This window comes from Lipotes vexillifer, unplaced genomic scaffold (assembly GCF_000442215.2).
Source record: "Lipotes vexillifer unplaced genomic scaffold, Lipotes_vexillifer_v1.1 scaffold963, whole genome shotgun sequence".
Taxonomy (NCBI): domain Eukaryota; kingdom Metazoa; phylum Chordata; class Mammalia; order Artiodactyla; family Lipotidae; genus Lipotes; species Lipotes vexillifer.
Genome location: NW_006780023.1, coordinates 338,873 through 358,197, shown reverse-complemented (window position 1 = coordinate 358,197; position 19,325 = coordinate 338,873). Strand labels below are relative to the sequence as shown.

Below are 19,325 nucleotides of genomic sequence, written 5' to 3'. Positions count from 1 at the left end.
GTCTGACCCCATCTAAGAGATTGATGCCATTGGAACCACCCAGGCTTTGATTTCCATAAGTCAGGTGTTCTCCAGTTCTCCAAGTAGAGTTTCTGTTTCAAGGTTAATCTCAGCCAGTCGTACTTAATGCTGCCCGCACATTAGCATCACCCAAGGAACTTTCAGAACACCCCTGTGCTTGGGTCTGACCCTAGACCAGCAGAGTCAGAATCCCTGAGGGTAAATTCCCACATTTTTTTTTAAAGCTCCTCAGGTTATTCCAATGCTCATGAGATTGAAAATCTGAAAATCACAGTGATGGACTGAGCTTGCACTGAATAAGAGAGTAGAAGAGGAAAAAGTAGGAAAGGTGGGCGGAAGATAAGGTTATTCCACCCAGGGTCTCGAACAGAACTTAGCGCTTAATAAATGAGTGCAGAAAGGAATTTGTCCAAAGGGAAATTGTACAATGATACTGCAGTAATTCACAGTCTATTAATGATTTCAGGCTTCTCTTACCGCCCTGCATAGGAAACATCTAAGAAGAACCACAAGTAAACTTAAAAGTAGGAAAAGCAGGTAGACTAGACAATATAGATCAAGAAGAAAGGTTTCAAAACATGAATACCATTAAAGCATTAGTCACTCTCTGCCGTCCTCCCTTTCCGTTTTAAATTTCTTGTTTTCCCATTCAAATCACGTGTAGCGTATTTAGAAACACATGTAACAAAGGGGCCTGCTGTATTCTGAAAGGCTGCCCTCTCACTTCTCTGAGGAAGTGACAACTGAGCTGAGATGTGAAGTAAGAGCAAGGTGTGTACATGTTGGAGGCTGTGTGTTTGGGGTGGGGATTTTTTCAGGGCAGAGACAGCATGCGCAGAGGCCATGTGTTGAAAGGCTTATTCAAAGAACAGAGAGGAGGCCGGTGTAAGGGGGAGAGGAAGGTGCTATGAAAGGACACTAGAATGTTCAGGAGGTGCCAAACCAGGCAGGGCCCGTCCGCTCGTTTTCATATATCAATACATACACACCATGTACCACTTTCACGTACACCGTCCACCGCACATTTTCCTGCCTTGCTTTGACCTACTTTTATCTCACCTTTAGTACCAGTGACTGAATGACCTCCTTAAGAAAGTCTGAAAGTATTTTTTTATAAAATTCCAAACTTTTATTCTTATTACAAATAATACACGCTCAGTGGAAAAAACGTCTAACAATTTATAGCTGTAGAAGGTCAATGTCCCCTTAAGTCGTGCCCAACCTAAACTATCACAGTTAACAATTCCACATATTCTTTTAGACATTTCTGTGTGCATGTCCAAATATATATCTCACTTTTTTTGAAAAGTGGAATTATATTAGACACACCATTTTGCAAATTGCTTTTCTCCCCACCCTTTTGTTTTATTTAAAAATAAATAAAATGGTTAACACAATTCCTGGGGGATGGAGAAGTGACTTGCTGTTGGACACAGCTTTTCAAGACTAGGTAGAACCAGAACATGCACCAACTGAACTCTTCTGTTAGTGGTCATGGGTTGGGAGGGGAATTTTAAGAGGATTTTTTAATTGAAAAATTTTCAGCTTTATTGAGGTATAATTGACAAAATGGAAAGCTATTTAAAGTGTACATGAAAAAAATAAAGTGTACATGGTGATGACTTGATATACTTATTCATTGGGAAAAGATTCCTCCCGTCTAGTTAATTCACACATCTACAACTTGCTTTTTTTTGCTTAATACATGGTAGACACCTTTCTGTGTCATTATATACAGCTTTACCTCATTCTATTATATTTAACAGCAACATAGTATTTCATCATATAGAGGTACCATCCAATGATGGACAATTAAGTTGACTCCAATTTTTTTTGCCATTACAAGCCAAACAGTACATCAATGAGCATCCTTGTATATGCTCTTCCTCAATTGTGCAAATATCTCTGTAAGATAAATTCTACAGAGAATATTTCAAAAGGTACGTATACTTTAGATGTTGATGAGTATTTCCAAATTTGAATCCAAAAACATTTGCACAAATTCACTTCCCAGAGTGGCATATGAGAGTCCCCATTTGCCAGTCTCTGTCTCCTGATTGGTTACCTCTCATCCTACAGAAAGAACCAGAATCAGAATTTTACAGGATTTGTATCCTTAGACCTAGTCCGTTTTCTGGGCCACAGCCCTATTTCCAACTGCCTAATATATCTCATTTCCATCAAACCTCTATCTGCAACAGATCCCTCCTGAGGGCTCTGCTCCTGCTGTGGCTACTATCATCAGGACCACACCCCCCTCCTTTTGTCTCATATCTGATCAGGAACTCGGTCTCTCATAATCTTTCTCTTCCCACAATCTTTCTCATTTTTATTACTTTTTTCTAGCTCTATGGCTAATATCGCAGTTTAGAATCTTACTGGCCCCTGGCTGACCTCCCTGTCTCTGATCTCTTCTACCTTCAATCCAACTGTTCATCTTTGTAAAACTATCCTTGGGTCATAGAGTCCTCTAATATTTGAGAACCTTCAGTTGCTCTCCATTCCCTGCCAGATCCTGGCTGAACTGTCTCTCCCATCACTGGCCTACTCTCTGAACCACCAACATGCCTGGTGCTTTTCTGCATTTGATCTTGTCAGTCCCTCCCTGAAGTTCTTTTCCTTATCTCTGCCTACCTGAACACTATGTACCCACTGAGCCTAAATATATCCGGGCAAAGAGATTTCCAGATGGAGGGAACACTAGGGTTGCAGATTATGTAGAGCCTCTTAGGACATTGTAAAGACTGTGACAAGGGCTTCCCTGGTGGCGCAGTGGTTGAGAGTCCGCCTGCCGATGCAGGGGTCATGGGTTTGTGCCCCGGTCCGGGAAGATCCCACATGCCGCAGAGCGGCTGGGCGCATGAGCCATGGCCGCTGAGCCTGCACGTCCGGAGCCTGTGCTCCGCAACAGGAGAGGCCACAACAGCCAGACGCCCGCGTACCGCAAAAAAAAAAAAAAAAAAAAAAAGACTGTGACTAGACAAAATTGAAGCAGTATCATTATCTGTGGATATAGGCTTTGTCTCTGCTCACAGATTATCACCAAATGCTTTATACAAATCAAAGATTTAAAAAATAATGACGTTTTTATGGCAGGAAGAAATTAATTTGCTTCAGGTTAGAAAGGATGACACAAGATTTTGCCTCTCCCAGGAAGGATTTCATTATGCAGAAGCAGAAACACTCAATTGAGCAATTGCACCTACTTGTGATGTATAAGGACCCTGAAGTAATGTCCTCCCGCTTCTTCTTCTTTTGTGTGTCTTCATTAACTTATTTTTTAAATTTAATACAAACATGACAATCATTTCTACTTCTAAAGAAATGCTTCTTAAATCATGATAGAAAACTACTTGCCTATTTGATCTAACTTGATTTCAGATTTCATATTTATTCATTACTAATTCATAGGGTTGTTGGGAGGATTAAATGAGTTAACAGAAGTGCTTAGAACAATGCCTAGGACATGATAAATGGTCTATAAGTGTTTGCAGTAATAATGTTACACACGCACACATATACACACACACACACACACAGATGCGTGCACACAGTCCATTCATCCATTTACTCATACAGCAGATTACACCTATGTATCAAGTACTATGCTAGGCACTAGAAATGTAAAGACATATTAAGCTGGTCCCAAGGATATCAGGTCTAGCAGAGAAAACAAATATATAAGCATATAATTTTGAGGAATATTTAAGGGGAAGTGATAGCAAAAGGCAGGAATGAATAATTCTGCTTGAGAGAGAGGGTTACAAAGAAAATGTTGCTCAAGCCATATGGCTAAGTGTAACCAGCTGAAGGAAGTTAGAATGTAACAAAGCAGAGGAAGCAAGTTTTAACAAAGACATAAAGTCATGGAGCAGCAGGACATATCTGGGGCCTGTAAATATAGAATGGCTGAGGGACTTCCCTGGTGGTCCAGCAGTTAAGACTCCACAATCCCAGTGCAGGGGGCCTGGGTTCGATCCCTGGTGAAGGAACTAATACCGCATGCCGCAGCTAAAAGAAGAAAGATTTCGCATGCCACAACTAAGGATCCCGTGTGCCGCAACTAAGACCTGGTGCAGCCAAATAAATATGTTAAAAACATCAAGCAACTGACTTAAAAAAATATAGAATGGCTGAAGCATATGTTAAAAGGGAAGATGGGAAAGTACTCAAGATTCTGAGAGTATTGTATCCATGATAAAGAATTTAGACGTTCTTTATAGGGGATAATGGGCAATTGAAGGATTTTAGGTAAACTTCCATTTTAGAAATATGCAACAAGAGGTACAAATTCAAATACCTTTGAGGATCAAGCAAATAAAAATTGTGTAAATTGGGGGCTGATCTAAAGTGGTGGGGAGTGGTGGAGGAGACAAACTGAAAAGTGTATAAAGATATTCAAGTGATTAAAAATGACAAGAGAATAAAAGTTGCTAAGTAAATCTAGCCTGAGGGCTGCCAGTTTGAACCCCTAGTGTAGAGCCTGTGTTGACTCTTTGGGGAAGACAGTGGAAGGAGGTTGGAGACGAATTAAGGACTCCCTTCATGCAAAGCAAAATGAGGAGCAAAAGCAAGAGAAAAACTGCAGGGGTGGTGAAGAATGACCTGACTTGAAAAATGCCTAGGGAGGAAAATATGCGTAGGTCCATGATAACCCATGGGAAATAAGAAGGAAAGAAAGCTAGAATAATTCCCAAGTTTCTGGCGTAGATGACTAGTTATATAATAAAACCATTTACCTCTATAGAAATGGAATGGACTGGGGAGCAGGTAGACATAATGAGTTTGGTTTTAGAAATATTGAGTTTGGAGTGTTTGTGGGTCATCCAAGTGCAAGCTCCCAGCAGATGGCTAGATTCATAGATGCAAACTATAAAAGGCCAGGGTTGGAAATACAGATTTAGGAGTTAGGTTACAGATGGAAATTAACAACACAGAAGTAGTTGATGTTGTCTAGAAAAAAGTGTGAGCAAAATTATAGAGAAGTTCTTCATCTAAATGTTTTAAATGCTTTTGTTTCTGTGGTCATTTTCATATTCATTATATCCTAAGAATTCTATTTACTTAATTTTTTAATTCTTCTTATGTGAATTTGGAAGGTAGTAATGACAGTGATAAGCTGTACAATTTCTTTTTTTTTAATTGAAGTGTAGTTGACTTAACAATGTTGTGTCAATCTCTGCTGTACAGCACAGTGACTCAGTTATACACATATAGACATTCTTTTTTTATATTCTTTTCCATTATGGTTTATCCCAGGAGATTGGATATAGTTCCCAGTGCTGTACAGTAGGACCTTGTTGTTTATCCATTCTAAATGTAATAGTTTGCATCTACCAACCCCAAACTCCCAGTCCATCTCTCTCCCTCCCTGCCTCCCCCTTGGCAACCACAAGTCTGATCTCTATGTCTGTGAGTCTCTCTGTTTTGTAGATAGGTTAATTTGTGCCATATTTTGGATTCCACATACAAGTGATATCATATGTAGTTGTCTTTCTCTTTCTGACGTACTTCAGTATGATAATCTCTAGTTGCACCCATGTTGTTGCAAATGGCATTATTCCATTCTTTTTTATGGCTGTGTAGTATTCCATTGTATATATGCACCACATCTTCTTTATCCATTCACCTATTGATGGACATTTAGGTTGTTTCCATGTTTTAGTTATTGTGAATAGTGTTGCTATGAACATAGGGGTGCATGTATCTTTTTTCGAATTATAGTTTTGTCCAGGTATATGCCCAGGAGTGGGACAAGCTGTACAATTTAGCATGGGTATTAGAGAAACCAGTCTGTAAATAACATATTAATAGAAATTGTAATACATACCTGTATTTTTTACACATATCGTTAAAAGCATATATCATGCGATTTCATCCAATTACCTTAGATGGTTGCTTGCTAACTCTTTTATTTGTAAAGACATATGCCTAAAAGGAAGGGTGAGTATAAGTGTATGAGGTGAATGGAGACAGATTATACGTAAAGAATAGCACAGCCATTGTCTAAAGATACTGTTTACATATTGTGTGTGAACTCACAAAAAGCAAGAAGTTAAGTTTTTAAAATGAAGGCTAGGTCCAGCTAACACATTGTTTACAATCTCTGTTTCTAACCAGCAGTGACTGACCCTAATAAAGAGCCTTTTGTCTGGAACATTTGGGAACAAATCTGGAGAAAGAGTGAAACAGGCTCCCACGTTAAAGCATAACTATCCCAAACCCAAGAATGGGTCAATCCCTGTCCAAATGTTTACTTTGGGTCCATCTATATAACCTATTAAGAGTCAACTTCAATTAGCAAAGACAACTACTAGAAGGATAAGGGAAAATATTTTGTTATCACTGTTTGCTCAACACTTGCCCCCAATCCCAACCAGCTGTTTCTATATAGCTGAATGACTTCATCTATTCCAAAATACTTGAAAAAAAAATCTTCAGTTCATTTAACAAATATTTATTGAGAATAGACTGTGTCATAATATGACTTAAGTACATATAATACAATATGAACTACATAATTACATAGTTATATGGCACACAACACCAAATAATAGATGAAAAATACTTTTTTTTTTTACAGTTTCATTCAAAACCAAGAAACTTTAATTTTCCCTTTATAAAAATGCAATTTGGTTTTATCCAAGGATAATATAGAATAATACCATACTTTTCTATTTGGGCACGGGAGTACAAATAGCTGCAGAAGTGCAGGCCGATAACACACCCTATGTGGGTGATAGGATGTGCCTTTCATGAAGATATGTCTTGGAATGGCTGCATTGTGCACAGATCCAGACGGTCAGCACTATTAGCATCACCAGGCCTATGAAAAAAGAAATTCCAACTTCCTCTGTTCCAGAAAGATATAAAGATATATAAAAGCAGAGAGAGCTTCTAGTGTCATTGATGGAATCTTCTCATAATTAGGAGAAAAGAGTAAAGAAAGAAAATACAGGGAGATAATTTCATAATAAAATCTTCTCTAGCTCTTGAAATTTTTTTTTTAAGCAGAGATTTACTACTAGAATTTAACAAATTCTACTTGTAATCCCATACTTATATATATATATATATTTTTTTGCGATATTTGGGCCTCTCACTGTCGTGGCCTCTCCCGTTGCCAGATGCGCAAGCTCAGCGCCCATGGCTCACGGGCCCAGCCGCTCCGCGGCATGTGGGATCCTCCCGGACCGGGGCATGAACCCGTATCCCCTGCATCGGCAGGCGGACTCTCAACCACTGCGCCACCAGGGAGGCCCCATACTTATATTTTTTAAAGCTCATAACAATCCAGGTAAAAGGCAGGACTTTGCGATTTTTTTTTAAAAGCACAAAAGTACTCAGAAAGGTACACCCATAAGAACTTGTAGCCATCTATAAAATGTTCTTTGGGCATAGTGTTATCCTTGTCACCTCAGGAAGTGAGGCATGTTGGGGAAAATGCGGACAAACTGGATCCAAATGAAGAGGATGGACTTATCAGAAAACTCATCAACCACGGAGTCTGTGCTAACTCAGGAGCCTGGATATCAAACACAAGCAAACACTTGATATATTTTAAATGGAATAATACTTTTACCACATGGAGTATTAAGCAGCCACTGTTTTAATTACACTGAGAATGAATTACAATTGAGGGTTATGATCACCTTAATCAATGAACAACTGCTTGTCATGTCACTGAATTAACAGTTTTACAAAACATTTTAGAAAACTTCTGAAAATCCACTGACAGCAATTGAAGAGACCCAGCAGAGGTCCTGAATATCAGGATGGTAATTTGACCTAGATTCATGTCTTTTATTCTTTTTGATAGCTGTTATCTAAACTCTCACTCCATATTAAAAAAAATTTTCCCCACAGAAGGACTGAACATCATGCAGAGATCCTTGGCTTAGACGTAGGTGCAATAATGTGGCTCTGTATTATCTCCCCTTTGGGAAGAGAATGAACATGTTTTTGGTTGTAAATGAAAGAGCTGTACTATGCTTTGTGCTTATTTAATCAAATAGTTTTTAAAATTATGAAACATTTTAGATACCAAAGTATAGGCTCTATAAAGAATACTGAACACCTATGTAGCCATTTGTCAGCTCTTTAGAAACAAAATATTAAAAATATAATTGAAGCCATTTCCTCTCCTCCCAAAAATGTAACTGTGAGAACTGCAGAACTTTTGGCACCTAACAGCTCTGTCCAAACCCTTGCACTAAGAGACTTGATCAAACTCTAGCATGGTTTTTAGCAACTTAAGGCTGTGTCCCTAGGATGACCCTGGCCTCCAATGAACCCCATTAAAATGCCTGATTGAGAAAGTGCAATGGCTGCCAGGAGAGTTTACTGTTTGATCTAGCCAGCACCTGATTATAGGTTACTGACGTCTCTTGGAGCATTTACTACAAAGGGCTTACATCTGTGAATATGTATCTATTACAACTTAGACGTGTCCTTCTCAAGGACCTGAGAGCCATTCCTTTGAAATGTAATCATCAAGAAGGGCAGGGTCTCTGTCTCCCAGGCTCTGTGCGAGGGAAAAATCCTAACCTTGAAAATTGCCAGCTAGCAGACACAGCTGGTCTAATCACAATTACACTGACCAATGCTTTGTAATTTTTCACTTGTCTGACTCTGAGTCCCGCTCTCCCTGCTCCCTCTTTCTCCCTTTAAAATCCCTAATCACCTCTGCACAAATCAGAATGGAGCTCAGCCCACGCCCCTACTGTCCGTAGTTTCTGAATAACATCTGTTTTCACTACTTAACTAATGTCTGGTTTTGCTTATCTTTGAGAACTGCCATTCCAATTTTTCTATATATCATTCTTGTGCATTTTTTAAAAGCATATACGTTCTATAAAAATGTATATTGTGCTATTTTTAAAGCCAAATATAAATGACACCATACTTTACCTACCCTTCCGCAATGTTTTGTTCATTTAACATCATATTTTCCAGATTAATCCATATTGTTACATGTGGCTCTACTTCATCAGCATTAGGGCCAGGGCTTACAAAAGCATTTCCCTAGGTCCATCTTCCTGAACCCTGTGCTCAGCCCTAGGCCCAGGGATGGTCAAGGGGAAACCAAAAGCCGGTGCTTTGCTGGTGATGGTAGACACCGAGCTTGGATGTGGAGGCCGAGGAGTCCACCCACGTGGAGTGAAGGGGAAGTAGGGTGGGAAGAGAAGAAACTTGGCAGCTCTCCCTGCTTGGAAATCCAGAGTTCTAGAATTCTAAATTTGGACTTGCCCTTCTATGTTGTTAGAAAGATATGTTTATAAAGGTGGGAGGCTAGAACATATTTCCTTTACTGTTTAGCTTTAAAAAAAAAAACTTTTAAAGTACTCAAACATAAAGTACGTGGCCTCCATTTGTACTTCTGACCGCGCCCCACAAACAGGGGTGAGCCTGCCTTTCCCTTACATCCCACTCTTTTTTCAAACACAGCTGTTGCACTAGGAAATGGCCCAAATGTGGCTATTGCTCCTATCTCCACCTTCCCTGTAGAATTCCCCCCTCCCCTCGCCTCTCCAGTATTTAAGACAGTCAGACATAACTTTAAGCAGGACTCCAAGACGCAAAGAAGACGCTAACTGGATGCCAAGAAGCGACGCTCTCAAGGGCCTCCTACTGGGACGCACGCCCTCGCCAAGCCCCGCCCACTTCGCCCGGCCCGGTCCCCGCGGCATCCTGGGACATGTAGTCTTTGGATGGGGCAGCGGCTCTCCACGTCTCCTCCTCCAAGTTACCTTTCGCCCTCGGGACGTCGTGACGTTGCGTTCTTTGCGTTGTCGCCTCTTCCCTCTTCCTTTCCTTCTCCAGAAGCTCAGTCCCAGACTTCCGAGGACCTTTTACGACGTTGGGTCTGAGTCGGCCTCGGCGCCGGGTCCACTTTTCGGCAAAGTGACGTGGACGTCAACAGCAATGGCGGAAGGAGAAGAGGTCCTGCCACTGCCAACGTCGGGCGGCGACGGCTGGTGAGTGAAAGCCCCGGGCTGCTTTGCACTGCCTTTCTATTCTGCCTTGTCACCACCTTGCGGGTCTCCGCGGCACCGGCAGGCGCTGGCATGGAACGGGAAGACCCGTCCTCGAAGTCCGGCGCCCTGCCCCGCCCCCTCTGCCTACTGGCTGTCCTCTGCCAGCCCAGTCCTGCCCAAGGGGCTAAGCCCGGACTCGAAGGGAGAGGGGTGTCGTCCAGCTGCTGGGTCTCAGTTCGGCCCTCCCGGTTCACCCGCCGGTTTCCAAACTGTGCTGGAGAAGGGTGGCTTCAGGGTTGGGTTTGGCCGGAATTCCTGGCCCGGGAAGTCAGAGTCGGCTGGTGAGGAAGGAAGATTCGCGGATGCAGATCTCAGGCACTGGAATACCATTTGAAGAAAAGACCACTTGAAATGACCACCACAACCTTTGCCTCAGGGTTCAGAGGTTGAGAGATACACCCAGGGAGGATCCCTCCCACATAATTCAGACATTTTTTGTGCTAGGTTTTATTTCTCGTTTCGCGTTCCAACAGTTAACACCCTTCGTCTCTTTTCCCTTCCTACCACTTTCCTCACAGCTCGATTTCAGAGCTTTGGTTGCGACATAAGACACTGCTCTTGCTTTACTCAAGTCTTTGTATGCTTACCTGATCTATTCTCAGGGTTGTGGGAGGATCTCGGACAATTTTTGGTAGACTTTAGTCACCCAGTGTCGTTAATCTCTGGGAAAGTCTCCTACTTTTGAATTAGTTGATCTTCACAATACACTTTTAGGGACAGCATCGTAAAAAAAAAAAGTGGAACCTTTAGAGGCTTGTCGAATTTTTACAATTGATGTAAGTGTATTGACTACCGGTATTAGTTTTAGATCTGCTTGTTCATCATATATGTACAGCTCGCTGGCACTCTAATTATAATCCAGGTCATTTGTAGACATGGAGTTTAATTCCTCAGGAAGAAATGGAAATCGGTGAAAGGGATAGATAATATAGTAATTGAGAAGTTCAACTCTCAATTAGCAGACATCAAGCATCACCTTAGTACATGCACTCTCCAAGGTGTAGGATGAAAATTTATGTGACCTAGATGTAGTTTCTTTTCTCGATTTGCTTATCTTGGAGTTGGGGAGCTGTAATAGGAGCACTCAGTAAAAAGGTAAAATTGCTGTGGTTCTTTGGGAGTGTGAAGAAAAGTGATATGAAAGTTCAGAGAGACAGAAACCATGTCCACTTGGAGTCATTGGGGAAAGCTTTACAGGGCTGGAGGTGTTTGAATTAGGCCTTGAAGAATGAGTAGGATCTAGACCAGCACTGTCCAATAGAAGTGTAACGTGTACCACACATGCAATTTAAATTTTCTAGTAGCCACATTAAAAAGAAACAGGTGAAATTAATTTTAATTATCTATTTTATTTAATTGAATATATCCAAAATAATATTTCAGCATGTAATCATTGTTAAAAAAACAATACTGTTACATCTTTTTTGTACCAAGTCTTAAAATTCGATGTGTATTTTACATTTATCATACATCTCTGTCTGGTTTAGCCACATTTCAAATGTTAAATAGCCACACATGACTGGTGGCTAACATGCAGGGTCAGATTAACAGAGCAGAAAGTTCTCTATGAAGTAATAACATGAGCAAGGACATAGGCAAGAAAACTAATGATTTGTCTGGAGCGTAATGACTAGAACATCATGGAATTTGCTGTTTTGGAAGAGTGAATTTGTTGTATTACAAACTGGCTGTAATAGCTGATTGAAGGCCACAAGGGGAAGTGTTTCTAGAGCTAAGGTGTCTAAGTTCTTAGGTTAGGAGGATTGTGAGCAGGTGTCTGGTTCACAGGGGCAAGGACCATGGAGTGAATGGTTGCTAGAGGTAGTATTTGTTCTCTTCTGGCGTTTCTGTATCTTTGGTGAGGCTTCCCATTTTTCTCTTTTTATTTTCACGAGTGGAGGAACCCTGAGTGTTCTCTGATTTTTATTCTCCCTCCATTCTCTTCTAATCTTTTTCTCTACTCACTCCACGCACTGGTCTTCTAGAAGTGAATTTGAATAGAGTCAGAAAAGATTCGGATTTGGAGCCACAAGTTCAGTAAAGCCTCTGTTCTTAGAGTGCTTGTTAATTGGGTTGTTATAGAATGGAGAGGCTTTATTCTTTTTTTAAAAACAATGTTGTGACATTTTTATTGTAATTTTTTTAGATAGAAATTTTTGTGAAATATATATCTCATTGCCTAACCAAACTCATCTTAATGATTTAGGGTCATTCAGTTTACAAATGTACGTGTATAAAAATAAAACTAGGGCTTCCCTGGTGGCACAGTGGTTGAGAGTCCGCCTGCCTATGTAGGGGACACGTGTTCGTGCTCCGGTCCAGGAAGATCCCACATGCCGCGGAGTGGCTGGGCCCGTGAGCCATGGCAGCTGGGCCTGCGCGTCCGGAGCCTGTGCTCTGAGGCGGGAGGGGCCACAGCAGTGAGAGGCCCGCGTGCCGCAAAAATAAATAAGTAAGTAAATAAATAAATAAATAAAACTAGGTCCCTGCCCTCAAGGAATTTGTGGTCTAGTTAGAGGAGACACATTTAAGAACATCAATAACTGTTATATTTCTGTAACACACTGACACCTTTCGGGCCTATTTAGGCAGAAAGGGTAGATTGTTGCTGTTTAAATGGTCCCCTATAGCCATCCCTTTTTGAGATTGCTTTTTATTAGTTTTTCCTGTTTTCTTTCTTTGTTGTCAGTGGTATCTCCCAGTTTGTTCCTGATCTGTGAAGGTAAGTAGCTGAACTTGTTAAATTATCTATTCTTTGTAAAAAGGCTCAGGATGGGGCCTGAAGAGCTTAAAAGTACAAGATGTCACTTTTACTTATTTACTGTTTTTCAATTATGTTCTAGATCAGTGTTTCTCAAAACTTAAATGTGCATTGGGGTTTCCTGGAGAGCGTGTTAAAATGCAGATTCTGATTCAGTAGATTTGCTTGGGGCCGAGATTCCATATTTCTGACTGACAAGCTACTGGGTAATGGCATTTCTGGTTCATGAACCATACTCTGGTTATCAAGGTTCTAGATGATGTGTATCTCCGAATGAGTTGGTCAGAGGAATATCTGTATGTATGTTATCTCTCTGTATGTTATAGTGTATCACCTAATACATTATACTATATATATTACATAATTATACTATAATTTATCTGACTACATGATTTATCATTGCTCTTTAGCTAGTGAACTTCTCATGGGCAGTGCTGATGGCAGGTGGCTCAGTAAATGTTTATTGTCTGAATGTGTGTATGAATGAATACAGACTTTTGTAAAATCATGTGCAGTAATATACCAAGCTGTCAATTCATATAAATTTTCTGACTCCATTGTTTTTGTGAGCTGTGTAATTGTCTGCTGGTGTAATACTCATTTTTTATGGAAAACCAGGGTTATCAGAAACTGCGTCAGCTCTCAAACTTTCTGAAATTGCAGCCATATAAGCTCAGAGGGCATGGAGAAATCCTTGTAAAAATGTTTACAGTTTGAAATGATTTAAGTTTAATTAAAAAGTTAGTATAAGCTACAGGTATGAAAATAAAAGAAATGTTAAATTATTACAGTCTAAAGATTGGTCATTATTCTTCTTGGTATTGAAGAAACCAGCTTTGAAATTGAGGCTTTCATTTGCTGAGGCTTTCTTTCTGAAATAACTCCTTAAGATCTAAAGTCATGATTAAAAAATGTTTTTCTCTTTGGTGTACACATTGATTGTACAACAACTGTTGGTATTCTGAGTTTGCTTAGTTAAAATTTTTTGTACAACTTTTCTTAAATTGTTGCTAAACTTCTATTAAAATTGTAGAAATATCAGTTCCATAAAGAAGCTTCTATTGTTGTAATTTGAAATGTGAATAGGAATTGTTTTGAGAATAATGGGGTCTTTTTCAAAGTTTTGTGCACTTTGTGAATAGTACTCTCAGTGCTTTCCATTTCATAAGCATTGAAATAGAGATTTAAAGTGTCACTTAGGGAGCAGGTGATTGCAATTTCAGACATGATAAAATCAATAAAGAAATACATTTAATATGAAAGAGAATGTAACCCATTGCTTAAGAAGAATATTGGTAGCTTGTAGTTCTAGCAAGACTAGATATTACCTTACAAAAAATGAAGAGAAAATGAACCTTACTGGCTGGGATTAGGAGTTTTTAAGTGACAGCTGTTTGATTTTGTAAACTGTAAGAGGGTAGACAAAAATTAGAAATTAAGACTTATTTTGTTTTTAGTATTTATATTAATGTTATTATTATAATTCAGATTTTACTGTTTTTAGAGGTAATTCCTAAATAATAATTCACTTTTAGGATTTTGTTCCTGTGGATATTTTAATATCCACAGGTAAGAGTTAGTAATTGGTTTTTGCATGCTAAAGAAATGTATTCAATTAATTTATTTCTATTTATTTGTACTCACTGCTGAGAATACAGGTGCATTCCCTATCTGAGTATAGTGAGGGAATTCAGGTAATTCTGGAGCACTAGTTAAGTGTACTGCGATACACAGCCAACTCATGAGTAGGTGTCTTTTGAACAGAATTGATAAAGTATGCTTGGCAAATCTTTTATGCTGCTTATGGTGAAATGTGGATTCTACTTGGTATAAACCAAAGACAGTGCCCCCCCCGCCCCGCCCCATGTATCAAAAAGCAAAATAGAGGCAAAGCATTCCTAATTCATTCAGTAAACATTAACTAAATACTGGTTATATTCAAGCTGCTATGTAGTGTTGTAGGAAAAATTTGAAACATTTAAAACCAGAACTGTGCATTGTTCTGACATTCTTGGGCACTTCAGTTTTTCATCATTTTAGCCCTAGGAATAGATACATGAAGATATCTTCTGAAGATACTTAAGTACTTGTGTTGTTGGAAATTACATGCTTTAGCAGAGTAGAAGAGGATTATACAGCTTGAAAAGGGACAATGCTTGAAGTGACTTATTTAGATATTGAGAATTACACATGGAAAACAAATCAGTCCCATATGTTAGGTTCATAAGAGCAAATTGTTGTTTGTGGAAATGCAAGAGCAGTAAGAGCCAATTAGAAAAAAAAAACACCTATTTCCTGAAATTTAATGTATATTTGTTTTTAAGGGTCTGTCTTACCTTTTGACCTGAATTGAGAAAATGATGACTAATTAAATAATTTGTTTCACATCTTCCTTCTTCTCCAAGGTTAAAGGAGTTTTTTCTTATCCTTAAGCTGACATAGCATTTTGTAGTTGGGTAAGAATGCTGTAGCGTGTGCTTTCCTTACTTTAAAGCAGTTGTTACATAAAACTAGTTGCTATGGTGGTATTTAATAATTTCATTAAGAAGATATAAGAAAATACTATGTTTACGTAGAGCTTTATCCTTTGTATACTATCTCATTTTGGCTCTTAGAACAGTTCTATGAAGAAGGGAAATTATGAATTATTGTCCTTTCCTTGTTAGAGATGAGAGAACAGGCATAGGGAGGTTAGACAATAGACCCAGTGAGTGGAAAATCTGGAACTTAAACTCATGGCTCTTTAAGCCCTTTGCTCTTTCTAAAGTTGATTGCGTGTACAGTGTATAGTTCACAAATACTTTAACAGACAGCTAGAGAGAACCCAGTTAAAAATATGCTAATCCTATACTCAATCAACCATGTGTTTTGAAACATACAATATGCAAAGTTGTGCTTTGTTGAACATATGGTGTGTATTTTCTGTGGCACTTTACAAGGCTCTAAGGATATGCATAAGCTGTGAAACACATTATTGCTCTTGCATCCACAGGAAGGGACAATTCATGATTGATATGGTGGGATATGATACAGAGCATTATATACTATAACTTTATATCTGTATGGTTTTCATAATGTGTCCTCATATCTCTTGCCAAAAATCACTTAAATAGATTAGTTTTTAATCTTAAGATATTATGGTTACAGGGACTTCCCTGGTGGAGCAGTGGTTAAGGATTCCAGTGGGCCCACTGGGAGGGAGCATGTTTGGGAGCAGTTATTCCTTCATTGTTGAGGAAAACAGCAGCTCTCAGGTCACACACAGAGGACCGGCCCAACAGTTCCAATTTCTTGGAACTTCATGATCTGGGAGCCTCTTCCAGGCTGTAAGAAGAATTTAATGGGGGAGAATTTCTCATCAAATCCCAAGGGATACCTAGTTGTTTCATTGGATGGGAGTGCAAGAAGCCTACACACAGGAAGGACTTCTAAAATAAATGATTTCTCAGTGTGGAACTGAGCCCTGAAACTGACCTGAGGAAAAGTGCCAGTCTGTCTCTGTGTTCCAAGAGTAGGGTTGAATTTTTCAGTTTCTTTTTTATACCTTACTTGTCTTTTAAAAAAATTCTCACTGGGCTTCCCTGGTGGTGCAGTGGTTAAGAATCCGCCTGCCAATGCAGGGGACACGGGTTCAAGCCCTGGTCCGGGATGATCCCACATGCCGCAGGGCAACTAAGCCCGTGCGCCGCAACTACTGAGCCTGCATGCCCTAGAGCCTGCATGCCCTAGAGCCTGTGCTCTGCAACAAGAGGAGCCACTGCAAGGAGAAGCCCATGCACCGCAACGAAGAGTAGCCCCCGCTCGCTGCAACTAGAGAAAGCCCGCACGCAGCAACGAAGGCCCAACCCAGCCAAAAATAAATAAATAAATAAAATTTAAAAAGATATTATGGTTACAAATATCATCTAGATTATATATATAATATGTTATATATTTAAATGTGTTTATGTAATAAGTTATATATTAAATATATGTAAATATATAAGTAATACAATTATATGTATATGTATCATTTATGGAAGTAAAATTATAATTTTTGATTTACTTATTTAGTTTGTGAGAGCACAGTAGTGGTATTTAATTAGAACATGTAAACAGTTACACAGTTTTAATAACTCTCACCTCAGTAATTTTTTTCATTGTTTTTATTCAGTGATGTTGGAGAAATAAGAAACTTGCTTTTAAAATAGCTTCCTTGTGGTTATTATCCCTCTAAAGAGTTTCTGGTCTCTGTTTTGAAGTACAAAAGTGACGCATAGAAGGATGTATTCATCTCATATGGGTGTGCAGTTGAATACCAAACATTCTTGAGCTTATTTTGTAGATTCCATTTACATTTAACCACTGACATGAAAATAAATGAGAGCCTATTTTATTGAATAAGTTATCACTAATGTTGGAATTCAGGTTTAAAAAATAAATCCGTTATGTATTTCTTTGCCAAACTATGATCTCCATTGGTAAAGTACCTTTGGAAAGAGTTGCCCAAATGTTGCAAATATTGTCACCTCATTTGCAATAATTGTTCCTTTATCTTCCAAAATGATGGTTTCAAGAAAAGGAATATTGTGGGTATTTCTTTTCTCATTACATTTTGAGTAAAGTGGAAATTTGTAATAGAAACAGGTAATTTGCTGTTTTGTGTTGACTTGTGCTGTTTTCATCCCATTCTTTCTTTGAGGCAAAAGGTACACACTATTTTCAGTTTCCAGATAAACTAGTGCTTTGGTTGGGGGGTGAGGGGAAAGACCCTGATGCATTTCTTTGTGCCTTAAAAGTGCTAGAAAGTCACCTTATATGTATAGAAAAGAACAGTGTGTTGGGGACTTTTTATTTTGAGGAAGCATGGAAGAAGAAAAGGATTTAGAACACTCTCTAAAGTTAACTACTCATTAATAGAGAGATATTCTTCCATTTTGTAAGACAAGTCTTACAGCAAATGCATTGCAACATTACACATATGGTAAAGTTATAAGCAGCTTTTTTTTAATGCTTACACAAAAATTCCTGAGTTTTTTCTTAGCAGAAGAAGGTATACCATTGGTGCAATTTGATCTACGTGGATTATGGATTAAAAATAAGTTTATGAAAATTTAAAGCATCTGGTCCATTTGTACTGTAGTTAATTTTAGTAGTTTACAGAGCAGTCTGTGATCACTGTCTCCTTTGCCTATTGCACAGTGCTGAAATATTGTAGCTATCATGTTTGTCATCTCAAGCCAAAAGGACTAGATTTAGCACCTTCTTTACTTGGCCAAGATCCTAGTTAAACACAAATTCTGCAGAGGATTACAGTATTTGATAGGGGAATCTCCCAAAGCTTCTTTTGTGGATCTGATCCTGATACATAGTTTCACTATTTTTTTTTTTCAAGCTGGTGGATGGGGTGTTTTTCCCCTTGGCATTCAAATATACATTTTGTTAAAATACTGTAACAAGTGTGTCTTGACAAGAATCCAGATAACTTCAAGATTTCACAGTTAACAAATTGTGCTCTCATGGACTGTAAGGTGTCATGGTCATTTCCAAATGTGCCATCATACTATTTGCTGTTAGAATGCTTTGATAATTTGAGATTGGTATTTTAAAATAAGTTGCATAATACATATTATGGTCAACTCCATCCATATCTACTGTACAAGTAAATCTGTAACAAAGTTCTGCTATTTCCATTTCGAACAAATGTCACACAAAATATTAGGAACAAAGTAAGGAGTTTTGGTTTGGTAGTAATTTGTAACAAGTGTGCTAACAATAGTAGCAAAATAAGTTCAGACAAAGCTTTGGTGCTGATGTCTCATGACCTGGGCATTAAGAAATAACCAGAAGTCTGATGGAACAGATTAAGTCATGAAACCACAACTCAACATGTGCAGCTTGTCACTGTTACACAATTTGCTGGTGCTCACGACTAGTTAGCTGGCTATTTTTGAGTTTTAAATAATTGATCAGAAGCTTGTGCCTGGGTATAATGTGTATACATGAGCAAGCTGGCCTGTCATTGTTTACTCTGTGCTCATCAGCGGTTTACATTCTGAACAAATTGGAATGAACTACAGCTCAAAAAGAGCCGCTCCCATCTCTGTTCAATGGGATTAGATAATAGGACCTGGGCTAAAACCTTGGAGGAGCCAGCTAGACTGTAAGCTACATGAGAGCACCGGCTTTGTTTACTGCTAGATCTTCAGTGTCTCACACAGTGGCTAGCATGTAGTAGGTGCTTCATTACATATTTATTGAAGATTTGAAAAAAGAATACTTTTGTTAGGGAGGAAAGAATTCAGAGCATGGGTTAGAGGGAGTTACAGGAGAAGTACTGCAAACTGAAGGCAGAGTGTTTTAATGAGAGTCTGACTTTGCAGAGTATGTGAAGAAGATGAGGACCAGGAAAGATGATTGATGACTCCTTGGAGCAGTTTTATTAGAGCAGTGGAGGGTTTGAGTGAATGAGGAGAGACGACGTGGAGGCGAGTGGAGACTACAGTTTGCAGGGCGTTGAACCGTAA

General features: G+C 39.1%; 1 protein-coding gene across 2 annotated transcripts in view; it reads left to right on the top strand.

Moving 5' to 3' along the window:
• The first annotated feature begins 9,757 nt into the window (after positions 1-9,757).
• Positions 9,758-19,325, top strand: part of TBC1D23 (TBC1 domain family member 23) — a 65,659-nt gene continuing 56,091 nt past the window's right edge. For both annotated transcript variants that reach the window (XM_007453201.1, XM_007453200.1), the window contains exon 1: positions 9,758-9,998. In XM_007453201.1, coding sequence (XP_007453263.1) covers positions 9,946-9,998 — 53 coding nt within the window. In that variant the 5' untranslated portion in view covers positions 9,758-9,945. The remainder of the gene's footprint in view (positions 9,999-19,325) is intronic.